General features: G+C 43.7%; 1 protein-coding gene across 1 annotated transcript; it reads left to right on the top strand.

Moving 5' to 3' along the window:
* The first annotated feature begins 61 nt into the window (after positions 1–61).
* On the top strand, positions 62–10,826 carry LOC6597646 (autophagy protein 5). Its single transcript, XM_002022641.2, has 6 exons — positions 62–276; positions 343–442; positions 514–619; positions 688–913; positions 1,059–1,164; positions 9,918–10,826. The coding sequence occupies exons 1-6, from the start codon at positions 124–126 to the stop codon at positions 10,034–10,036; spliced, it is 810 nt and encodes a 269-aa protein (XP_002022677.1). The 5' UTR covers positions 62–123; the 3' UTR covers positions 10,037–10,826.
* The last annotated feature ends 1,791 nt before the right edge of the window (positions 10,827–12,617 follow it).

The raw sequence follows: 12,617 nt of genomic DNA, 5'->3' as shown, positions 1-12,617 counted from the left end.
GGTATGTTTCGGTTTATTTCTGAGGGTCGGACGGTATATTTTATCGATAAATCCGCGGTCACACTGATTCGAGGCCAAAAACAAAAAAATTATAATAATTAAAAGTTTAAGCAAAAGATAGCCATGGCCCACGACCGCGAGGTGTTGCGCATGATATGGGAGGGTCAGATTGGCATCTGCTTCCAGGCGGACCGTGACGAGATAGTGGGCATCAAGCCAGAGCCCTTCTACCTGATGGTCTCCCGCCTCAGCTACTTGCCGCTGGTCACTGATAAGGTAATACACAGCGTTCGTTCATCCAATTGCCATTCCAATTGCCACTAAAAACCCTTGCCCTAACAGGTGCGAAAGTACTTCACCCGCTACATTGCCGCCGAGCATCAGGATGGTGCTGTCTGGTTCGACTACAATGGCATACCGCTGCGACTGCACTATCCAACTGGTGGGCAGGACAGAGGACAGACTCTTGGCCAAAACTCCTATTGCAAACTAATGCTGTTCTGTATGTCCTAGGTGTGCTCTACGATCTGCTGCATCCAGAGGAGGACTGCACGCCCTGGGGTCTGACAATACACTTTTCCAAATTCCCGGAGGAGACGCTGGTCAAAATGAATTCAAAGTATACGCGAAAGCTTTTGCAACAGCGCCATGTCCACTAACCATTTCCGTATATATTATGTCTTGCAGGGAGCTGTTGGAATCGCACTATATGTCCTGCTTGAAGGAGGCCGATGTGCTGAAACATCGCGGTCTGGTCATCTCGGCCATGCAAAAGAAAGACCACAATCAGCTTTGGCTGGGCCTTATCAATGATAAGTTCGATCAGTTTTGGGCCGTCAACAGACGACTCATGGAGCCGTACGGTGACCAGGAGTCCTTCAAAAACATTCCCGTTCGCCTCTACAACGATGATGTGAGTGAGAAGGGAGGAAGGAATGGGACCTACCCTTGAGTTTAAGTTTAGTTTAGTTCAGTTCAGTTGCATTCAATTCAATTGTGTGTGTTTTACCATCCATTTCGATTTCATGGACTGATGGATTCCGCTTGGTCATTAATAGGATTTCACGTACACGCAAAAACTGATCTCGCCCATAAGCGAAAGTGGACAAAAGAAGAGCCTCGCCGACCTGATGGCCGAATTATCAACACCTGAACGCAAAGCGGGTGAGTCCAGTCTGCACACTAGGATTTTCCGGCTATCAATTACCACAGGCACTCTAAATGCAAGAGGCGATGGAGCATCTCGTCTCAGCATCTCTTTCGGTCTCTCCTGCATCTCCCATATCTGTTTATCTGTGTATCTGTGCAGCATTCATCTATTGTCAGAAGCAGACCTAGCGTCTCTTAGAAATTAAGGAAAAGGTGCCAGTCAGTCTGGCCCGGCCAAGTGCATGTCTGTCTGACTTATTTATTTTTCTATTGAATAACACAAACGAGCCGTACCGTATCGTACCGTGTCTTACCGTGCCGCACCGCACCGCACCGCACCGTCTGTGCCTCTCAGTCGCCGACTGCGATCCGCCCTGCAGCACACTGCAGCAATCATTCTTCAATTCATCAATGTCTCAGCGAAACAAAAGCAAAAAAAAAAAAGAAGTGTATTCTCCTCTCTTTTTGTATATGGAACAATGCCCCCGGGGGTATACAGAATAGACATGGGCTATAGCTATTGCCTGCATTCCAGGCAGGTTTCCTCAAATTCCCCTTTGGGCAAAACTATTCGGCCAAGTGTTCGGCTGGGCTGGTTTTCGGGCGACCATTCAGCCTGCAGACAAAACGAATGAAAAATCTATTCAGTACAATGAAAAGTGCGTGTGGATTTTCTAGCGTCAGCGTCAGCACCAGCAGCAGCAGCATAGAGCACGTTGCATCGCTGTTGGGTTCCAGCCAGCCAGCCAGCCAGCCAGCGAGGCAGCAGCAGCAGCAGCCTGGCCTGACCTGCGGCGCCGCGGCGACAATAGCATGATCAAGAGCGAGATGGCATACACATAGCGAGGGAGAGAGATGGAATGGTGTATGTTCCTCCTACTCTTACTCCTACTCCTACTCCTACTCCCACTCCTCTTCCTCCTCCTGCCACTGCCATTGCCACTGCGCTGGCTGGCAGTGGCTTAGGTGCAATAATAGCATTGGGAATTCCGAAAGACAGACAAAAGGCGGAACTAAATACCTGCGGCTGGGATTTAAGAATTATGTACGTATTTTTGTGAAGATTTTTCAGGAACCACTTGGTCAAGAAGATCTCTCTCGCCCTCGGCCTCGTCCTCGGCCGCGCTCTCTCCCTATCCCACTCTCTCGCTCTATTCATTGACAATCGGCCGGCTAAGATCCTTGGTTCTTTTTCGAGTCCATATGTTTCGGGCAGGTTGGGTATTTCCCCAGATGTGTGCGACGACGATCCAGCGCTGAGTGCAGCCGAGTAGAGTGCACCTCTCAGTGCAGCACCCTCCTGTGTTCGTTTCGGCCAAGGTGTGAAATTTTTATTTGCATGCTTATGGCCTTCTCTCGATCCAAGGAATTTCCACATTTGAAAGGTGAGAGGGTCTTCTTCGAGAACTCTAAACAAATGGCACAGAAAGCGAGGGATAGAGCGAGAGCAAGTACATAGTTTGAAACATCGATCAACACGTATTTTCCCAAAGGTCATCCATCCATCCACATGTTGCACACACTCTCTCTCTCTCTCTCTCTCTGTCATTGCCTGTGTCCTTGATGCAGACACACACACACACACACACACAGCTCCTCAACACGCCTGGCTTAAGTGTGGGCCAATGCAACACCAAAACGTATCCCTATACCTATACCCATTCCTTTGCCCATTCCTATACCAATCTCAGACCCAATCATGGTATCGGAGATCAGCATCATTTATTGCGTGCATCGACGGGGATTTGGGTTATAAAGTTAAGCCCAGGTCAATCTTTATAGAAGCATTTTGGGGCTTACGTAGAGGCGGAAACACTTAGAGGGATACTTTCTGCACTATATTTTTGCTCCAAATTTTAATCCACTTGCTTTTTGAGGCAATGATCCTTTAATTGTAATAACAAGTTATGTGAAAGGGAGACCAAAGACACCTTTTGTTTGCCTACTTCAACTTTAAATACTACAGGCATAGGGTATACAGTGGGAACCTAATGGTGTATGTTATATCAAAACTATATTTCTGGGTTAAAAATTATAGTTTTTTCAATTTGAAGTGCTTTTATCCACGAGAATGAGTATCTAGTGGTATATAGTATCATATGTATCTCTCTATATATCTTCTCAAGATACTAATACAGGATATATAACGTTTTATTCATGATATTCCGTTCTTTATTAGTCATTCTTTTAATGATATTTAATTATACTAGGACCTGTAAAGTCTGTCAGTGGGTTACTCCCCATTTATATATAAAACTTCAAAAGATTCGAATTTTATTTTATTAGCTTCGACCCTTTTAAGGTATGAAAGGTGTATAAAGATGAAATGATGTCCACACAGAAAAATTGTAGTTCACTTAATAAATATACAAATCTCAACCTCTAAAATTTTGGAAAGTTTTTCAGCTTTTTAATCACTGTTTCTAAATAATATATTTCATCATAAGTTCTAAAAGATTATATTTTAAGGATATGTGACTTCGCAAGTTCCGTTAATTTTAATTTATTAAAACCGTTTTTCGTATTCATTCGTATTCAAAAATATATTTCACCAAATCGGAACACATGCCATTATAGGATTAGATATATGTATTATTTCCATTGCCATAAACTGCAGTTAGAGTAGCATTTCTCATTTCATCCAAGGATATTGATTTATTGATATTGACAGGCATCCTTAATCTGTTGCTCTTGCTGCTTATAAGAATGTCATCCTTCAAATATCCTAGTTTTTTTTTTTGCGAATCTCCCCAATTTCCCGATTTGTTGGTAAAACTTTCAGGGCTTTTAGGTCCATATTTGTTGTGTAATATGGTGTGTCAGATCTTTAATTGGTAGACCTTGAAACAAATAGAATTCATAACCAATTCCAAGATCTAAGATTCTCATCTGTAGGATCAATTATTTGCAGTCCCAATTTGAGTACAAATAAAATGGAATATTCAGTATATTCCATATATTCCCCATCCCACCCCATCCCCTCTTTCTACATATTTTTCTCCCTTCTATCGAACATCTTTTGCATTCACGGATACACAAATCCGAACTCAAATCAAACAGAAATGCATTCAAAACATGATCAATTTGTTGCTGCCTGGGGGTGCCTCGAGGCCCATGGATTGTATGGCGGTGGTGGGAGGGGGGCGGTGTGTCGGGGATTGGAGATGGTAACGATTGCACGTATTTGTAGTGCGTGCATTTTCATAGAAAATTGTATTTAAATTGAAATGAAATTCAAATATACAATGCACTCCCCGACACCGGGACCGGGATCGTCGGACGCTTGTTGGTTGTCGGTTGGTCGGTTCGGGCGGCGGTGTTCGGGAACGTGGAAGGTTCAAAGTAGATACGATTCCAAGAAATCAAAAAACGAAAAAGAATCAAAAAACAAAATCTACAAAAGCAACAACATGATGATGATGATGATGATGATGATGATGATAATGATGACGATGACGCCGACGCCGATCCATGGCAGTGGCAGAGGTAGGCAGCGACAGCGGCAGAGAATCTAAGACGCGTCAAAAATAAAAGAAACGCATTTCTTTTGGCTTTTGCCTTTGCCTTCTCTTTGCTTCACTGTTCTCCATTCTACATTCTCCCTTCGTTCCCCCATTCCTCTAACTTCTCTCCATCGCTGGCTTCTACTCCTGCCGCTGCCGCTGCCGCTGCCGCTGCCACTGCCACTGCCGCTGCTGCTGGTTCGTGCGTCTGAGGAGGCGCTTTCATGATTTGCCGCCGGCTGCGCACTGCGCTTGGCAGCAGCGGATCTCTCCCGCTCTCTCTCTTCTCACTGCTGTTCACCGGAAAGCAGCAACAACAGCAACACATTTCTGTTTTTTTTTTGTTGTTTTTTTTTTGGTGGCGTTGGCGTGCCGACAGCGACGCCAACTGCACGCCAAATGTGCATGAGCCTGTGCATCTGTGTGCAAAAGTGTATTTCAAGAGAAGGTGAGGCGCTCCCCAAGAGTCCGCTCACGAGATTTGCATGCATACAGCCAGAGAGTAAGAGAGAGAGAGGGAGTGACTAACAAATTATGCCACTCGATGAGCGGGAATACCTCACCTGCTATTATTCATACTCCCCTTATACTATGCGTGTGTGTGTGTGTGTGTGTGTGTGTGTGCAGGGTGTTTGCATTTGTGTGGGGTGCTGCTCTTTCGAATGTGTGAAAAGGAAGTTCTGAGATATCACCTCCGCTTATTTGTATTTACACCTTCGCCATCACCCCGCCTCGTCTCACCTTGTCTCACCTACACCTCCACCCCCAAACTCCACACCTCATCTCCTGCCCCCACCTCCCGCTGCTGCTGCTGCTACCCTCCTTATCCTCCTCATCCTCCTCATCCTCCTCATCCTACTTGTGTGTGCAGGCAGTGCGCGAGAACTCCAGTGAAACGGCGGCGCACGGAAATCGCACCTCAATGTTTATCACTCTCTGCCTCTGCCTCAGCCTCAGGCACAGCCTGTGCCTGGCTCTCTTGCATCTCTTTATGGCAACTGTTGGCCGGTCTCGTCCCCTTCCCCACTACCATTCTCTCGTGCTGGCTCTCTCGTTTGCACTCCTCACTTATTGCATTTGCTTAGTCCCATTTCGACACATTTTCGTTTGCATTTCGTCAATCAGACAAACACAATGGCAACCTGCAAGCGGGAAGGAGACAGCGCAGAACAGCGCCTACCCTGCCATCTCTTTTATGCATATCCATGTGTCCGTGTTTCCCTATTGGTGTGTATGTGTGTGTGTGTGTGTGTGTGTTGTGTGACAATTGGCCATGCCACGCCTTAGTTTTTGGGTGGGCTAATATGCAGCAGCAGCAGCTGTGTGTACACAACCCCTGTAGGTGGGCATCAGGTGGGTGAGGGCGCGCCAGCGATTAATACCATTTCAATCAAAGTCATTCAATCGGACGTTGAGAGAACAGAACTTTTGGGAACCCTTAATCGTTGCCTGGAAGCCATATTGCATTTGATAGATGTTTACAGCTGACAGAAGAACAATCAGTCCTAATCCGATTTTAATCCCATATTTTTGAGCTATTTAGATGAATATTTATCAAAAATTTACTACCTCGAAGATTGAGGATGCGAGAATGGCAGAATAGACGGCGAATATGGCTATATCCTTTGTGGAATTGGATATACCTTCCTCTCTGTTTTTACAGATCTCTTGAAAACTTAATTTCCAGATGGAATACCGATGGAGGACGTTCATCCCCAGATTGTAAAATTGGATCATTGGATTTCCAAGCTTTTACTCCTATTTACACTTAAAATTTGAGAATGATTCAAAGTATTTTCAGCCTCTTCTTTAGGCGTCTTCAAGTAATCGGAGATCATTATGTCTCTTTCTGTCTGGAGCTTCCTTAAGTTGCATACAACTCTGTTTTGGTGCACATTCCATCACTTCTCGCTTCTCTCACTCTTCTCGGATTGCAACAATGTTTTGTTTTGTCTGGTGGATCCGGATCGGATCGGATCGGATCGTCAAGTGCTATCTATGTAAATATGCATGTGTGTGTGTCCCTCGTTTCCCCCCCCCACCTGCAGCGTCAGCGAGTTTTCATTCTCATTACTCTCGCTGTGCGGAGACCCCCAGTTGACATTGTTGCTGTATGAAAATAAACCGAAATTATAATTGAAATTAATACCAGCTAAACCCCCCACCTACTACCCGTTCCCCTGCGAATACGGCTTGCATAAGAAACCAAAGAAGAAAAAAACAACAACAACAACAAAAACGGAGTCAACGCTGTGGCCAAGTGCATCGACAATTGGATACCCGGTACCGGAGGCGGTTTAGTGGATAGGCTAAATCTTGCGCCCAACGGATGCTATGGGGTTCCATTCTCTTTCATGATTGATTGACTGATTTCATTATGTAATTCTATGAAGTTTATTCCACCAATGCACCATAACACACAGCTCTCTGTTCATTTTGTTCATCCTAGAGTTATTTGGTATTTATATTGATTTGCACGTGTTTTTTGTGTGCACTTCCCTATAAATTTTCTCGCTTTCCTTGTTTTCTTTGGCACAGACCTTTGCGCGAATACAACATACCCTCTACCGAGTATCGTGCATACAAATTGATTAGCGGTTTGGCTCCTCTGTATCTCACTAGCACTTTTTAATGGCGTCACTGAACCGCAAGTTTATTTTCTCAGAGAGAGGGAGGGGGAAGAACAGTGGCTGCGGGTACGTTTGGAGTGGGAGTGGGAGTGGTAGTGTGGAGATTAGATGACACGCGAAACGTTTGGAATTGAAACGAACGGTTGATCGGGTGTTTCGCGGCGCACATTTTACGGCTCTATGGAACACAATCTATTAAATGATTATGATGATTGGGGGCTCTCCTTATCGGAGTCATTCAACAGTTTTGGCTGCGTTTATGGTTTATTTTTAGGCATGAGCTATGAGCTCCCCCTAGGCACCTCTCTCTCCCGCTCCCCCCACACCGTTGTGCTGTTGACGATAATAAAAATGGGATCAATAAATTTTCAGACGGTTTGGCGCCACTCTCCCTCGGTCCCTCTTTGGGGTCCGGCCCTCTCGAAATTTCTTGGTTGTGTTGGCTGTCGCCAAGATCCAAAAAGAAAAACATCTATATCTATATAAGTACTCATGTCTATGGGGTTTTGTCTCCCGTCGGTGATCTTTAGTTTAATAGTTTATATCGTTCAGGTTGGTTTCTTTCGAATGATTTATGATCTCTGGGGGATGGATGGGGTTGTCTTCACCGAGCATTTGATGGCTTCTTCTTTGGTTTTGGACAATAGGAACGGTCTGAAGTGGTTTTAGAACATATTCCTTCATTCAAAGATTCAAAATAGAAGTACACCTCCCTTGGGGCTTGTCTGCTGTCCAAGGTACTGGTTCAACTATTCCTTTGACTATATTTATGATTTTTTAAAGATGGCACTGATTCATTTAATAGATTTTGTATGAATTCCATGACCCATACTCGAAGCATCATTCAAATCATTCGCTTCCATTCAAACGACGAAACATTTCGGAATATCAACGATCTTTTTCATCCATTAAAGCTTATTTTACTGCGAATAAAAATTAAATCTCAATATTTACGTATACATACGTACATGTAGGTATAATAATTTGATCATATTTAAATCCTTTGATCTACAACCCACTAAGAGTGCTTCCTTCTAGCATTCAAACCTATAGATTCCAACATGGTGGATACCCTGTGAATCCCACGATCATAATATAATACTCCGCCCATCTACTGATTTGATTTGTTTCCCATATGTCCACTTGAACGCGATTTGATTCCGTTTATTTATACTACTCGTATTTTTTGGGTAGCGCCATCATTCGCTTGGTCATTAAACTCGTGACTTGGTCACAGCCAGAGCCACAGCCCCTGGCCCTGCCACCGCTACTGAATCTTAATCTGTAGCGGTGGCAGAATCGGAATAATATGGAATGGTGTGCACGTACGAGTACGAGAGTACATACATATATTGTATCATATCGTATGCGTATGCGTATGCGTATGCGTATGCGCCCTACTTGAACTCGCCCCGTTGCACAAATCTTATCTCCGGCCAACACTCATTCGCCTCCCACTGTATGTAATCAGCCATTATCATTATCAGAGTAGAAATACTCACCACAAACCTGCTCTCTATACGTATACGATACGAGCTCCTATATTTAAACATATATAATATGGCCTACGACTTGCACTTGCTCGACGTCTAAGCAAGCATACATGTGTATGCACCTACTAGTGAGTACCTACTAGAAAAAGTAGAAAAAACTTTCGATGGGTGGTGTGGGAGGACGGGACGGGACGCACTCTGCACAACTGGCAGGCAATTGAGAATCGGCTATCGCTTCAAATCGAGAATCGAGAATCGCCGATCGCCAATCTATAATTACAGTTCATATGCTATAATTAAAAATGACGAAATTTCTCTTGAAGTGTTCAGCCAAACTCATGGCGACTGCCGTTAAAACTTGCCGATAACGCAGCAAACTTTGATTTCCATGCGAAACTAATTTGAAGAACTCTTAACTCTCTTAACTCAGAATGAACTGTAGCTCCCTGGGACTCGAATCTTGGCCTAATCTTTATGGATTACCGTTTGTCAATCATGATCGGAAGGGAGAGGGAGAGAATCGAGTGAAGGGTGAAAATCAAGGGTGAGGGTGAGGGATAACCCATCGTTATCAGGTCTCGTTGAAGTAATCGCTGGCTGATCTCATTCATTATAATATATGTGCATGTAATAGGCTGCATTTATTAAGACAACGATCAGCGCTACCCTGTCTCTCTCATTAATGAAAATACTGATTGCCAATCATTTATATAATTAATTCCTATGCCTAGGGTAGTACGCTTTTGTCTAGAGGCCCGACACTGCCTCACCCGTTTGGCAGTATCGATTGACAGTATCCATCGGTATCTTAATAGGAATACTATATGTAGATCAAATATAAATTAAGAAATGTCATTGAAGATCGGTTCACTGGAATGACGATGGATCTATACAGTTTTAGAGAGAAGAAGCTTTCTTTTGGAAGGTTTTATGTGGAGGCACCCGTGCCTCGTCATCAAGTTACCTGGTATTCAGATTCTATATATAAATGTTTATGCTAATCCAAGGAGCGAGAGAGACTGAAATGTTTTCTGAAAGGGATCATAATAAAGAGTATCCAAAATCGAGTATGGCTTCCTCCTATATGTACATATATTCCCATTAAATATTTCCTGTTCATCTATATTATTGTATATTTTCAGTTGGATTTCGCACCCATGGAATCGATCTGCACGAGGAGACACAGGTGCAATGGATGTCCGAGCACCTCAGCTATCCAGACAATTTTCTGCATTTATCTGTGGACTACAAGGATGTCTAGCCATAACGTTTCCTCTTTGTGTGTGTGTGTGTGTATATACTCGAACTCGTATTGTCCCAGTCCATATATTTATGTATGTTTATGGTGTTTTTTTTTCACCCATATTCGATTCCAGCGTTCCCAGGGCGATCCAATGCGATCGATTTATATAGTAATTTGTACACAAATACATATGTATACAAATCTATATATGTATAGTTTTCTAAGCAAAAAGTGTGTAATATTTATGACCCTAGCATTTAATGAAAGCCACAAACAATAAGCAACCGAAAACCAAAACGATTACTGCAACTACATATAGTCACGGATGGATGGATGGATGGAACGGGCCAGTGGAGAAGATCTAGCATTCATCGTTCATCGATCATTTTCTATTAGATATCTATAAGCCGCCGGAAACTGGTCAAGCCCTTGCACTAACAAGCCAACAAACAGAAAGCTTTCAGCTATCAATTTCGATTTATCCGTTTGTCAAGATAGTGACTGACGGAACGGGACAGAATTGGGTCTGGAATGGCTTCTACTCGGTCCCGGTCTGGGCTTTTGGGCGGACCTTGCACAATATTTTAGCCAAGGCCCAAAATCGATGATCTTGTTTTGTTGCCACTCCACGAACTTATTTGAAGAGCAACGATTTGACACTGTCAGTAGAGTGGAGGAACCGTACCATGGCCTGCCTGATCTATAATTAGTTAACGCTTTTGCCCGCACTCGAGAATGATTTATTCGATTGTTATTTGTATCGTTTGTCTGGGCCCAAAAATAAACTGCAAATCTGATAAAAAGCAAAGCCAAATTTAAAGTCAATTTTCATATGAATTATTAGTTCAAATCGGGAGTGGGAGGGAGGTTAGAGACTGTTGCTGGGTAGTTACCCTTATCGATGGAGCTGATGGATCCGCTAGACTGTGGCCAGAACATTGATGGATCCCTTGGACGATAGCTCTTTCAATGGAGGAAATCTGATTGATTTTAATGCTGATCTTCGCTCTGTTTGAATCTATAAATAGCTATCAATATACTCTGTAGGGTATAAGAATTTCTACTCGCAATCAGCAGATTTTCATACCACGATAGATATGGGAAACAATCGCCTAGAAGGTATGTTGCCCTATACCAACAGCAACCTTTAGAACCTCTGGTTTACCAGAATTTCACAATCTCTTAACAAGAATCTGCGCGAAATGTAGGAATTCATATAACAGATTATGTCACGATCGTCTGTGAAATCGCTCGACAATGGTTCCCCTGGTTACAACATCACATCACATCACATCACATCAAAGAACCAGAACCTGCTTGATCAATAACAAACAATATAAAACATATAGGTACTACTCGTATGTACATATAGCTATGTATATAGAAATAGACGATCGCCATCTGCAATGCACTCGAGACTGGGACTCAGGTGTCACGTCCCACGTACCATATCCCACGTCCCCTCTCTGCGTTACTTTGCAAACTTTGGCTGCATGCCCCCTGTGGATGCTGATGCTGATGCGGCGGTTGACGTTGATGCAAGTCAAAATATATATTTCTGTGGGGTACATTCGAGCAATCGAAAATTGTCACGTGGCTTGGATCTGCAACAACAACAACAACAACAGGTACAGTAGCCGTACAAAAAAACTATAAAAAAAAAACGTCGAGAAAAAGTTGACACGGCAACGCGGAACGAGGAGAGCAAAACCGAAACGAAAATAAACGAAATTTTGCAATTTTCTGCGGTTGCTCCCCCACTCGAAAACCGTTCACCGTTTACCATTCCTTTAATTTGTTTCACTCCCTCCGTTCCCCTGTTACGGTATTTTCACGTGTGGCTTTTTTATCTGTCTCTGTTACATATCCCCGTGCTTCTCATTCCTTTCAATTTCACGCCCACCTTTGTACTTCCTTTCGTTCGCCTTCCCCGTGCCTCCTGTTCGTTGTTTCCATGCCCCCACTCAGTACTTTCTGTCTGTTCCTTTTCCATTTGTCCGTCATCGGTCATATTTTTAACTTCCTATTTGTCTCCGTTCGAATACACCCCTTGTAGGCTCCTTATGTTTCTCCTCCTTGAGTGTTCCACTTCTATATATTCCACATCTTCCTGTTCATCTTCTCTCTGTGAAACACCATACAGTTCCTCGTCGCACTGCTCTACTCTTCACTTTCGTTTCCCTCATGTTTCACTCCCTTCAATTGCTCACTTTTGATTTAGTACCCTTTACTCCGTCCGTTCCACTTTTCCCCATTCCCCTCCACCATTTTGTTTATCCGCCAACCGTGCTACTCCACATCTCAACGTTTCTCTTTTTCACCCATTCTAAGATCATTGACTACGTGGGAACGATCACCTGAACGAAAAAATCACATGCAGATCCGATACGGTACAATCCGAATCCCGATATCCCTCCCGCTGCTATACCCTTTCCCTACGTAGGGGTATCCCTCCCGCCGGCCGTCCGTCCATCTGTTGGTCGCAAAATGTCGCAAAAATTCTTTGGCAACGATCGCTTTGACTGTGGATACTCTACATGTATGCTCGGGGATTTAGTTGGCTTTTTTTTTTGTTGCCTTCATCCCAAGAAATCGTACA

This window comes from Drosophila persimilis, unplaced genomic scaffold, assembly GCF_003286085.1.
Source record: "Drosophila persimilis strain 14011-0111.01,24,50 unplaced genomic scaffold, DperRS2 tig00000841-arrow-arrow-pilon, whole genome shotgun sequence".
In the NCBI taxonomy this organism is placed as follows: Eukaryota; Metazoa; Arthropoda; class Insecta; order Diptera; family Drosophilidae; genus Drosophila; species Drosophila persimilis.
The sequence above is the reverse complement of the archived record's forward strand: the minus strand, read 5'-3'. Positions and strand labels throughout refer to the sequence as shown.

What these genes read in the sequence shown, in the direction of transcription:
- LOC6597646 (XM_002022641.2), top strand. Translation starts at nt 124, where the DNA reads ATGGCCCACGACCGCGAGGTGTTGCGCATGATATGGGAGGGTCAGATT. An exon ending in CTGGTCAAAATGAATTCAAA is followed by an intron (nt 620 to 687) that starts GTATACGCGAAA and finishes TATGTCTTGCAG; the next exon opens with GGAGCTGTTGGAATCGCACT. An exon ending in TTCGCCTCTACAACGATGAT is followed by an intron (nt 914 to 1,058) that starts GTGAGTGAGAAG and finishes GGTCATTAATAG; the next exon opens with GATTTCACGTACACGCAAAA.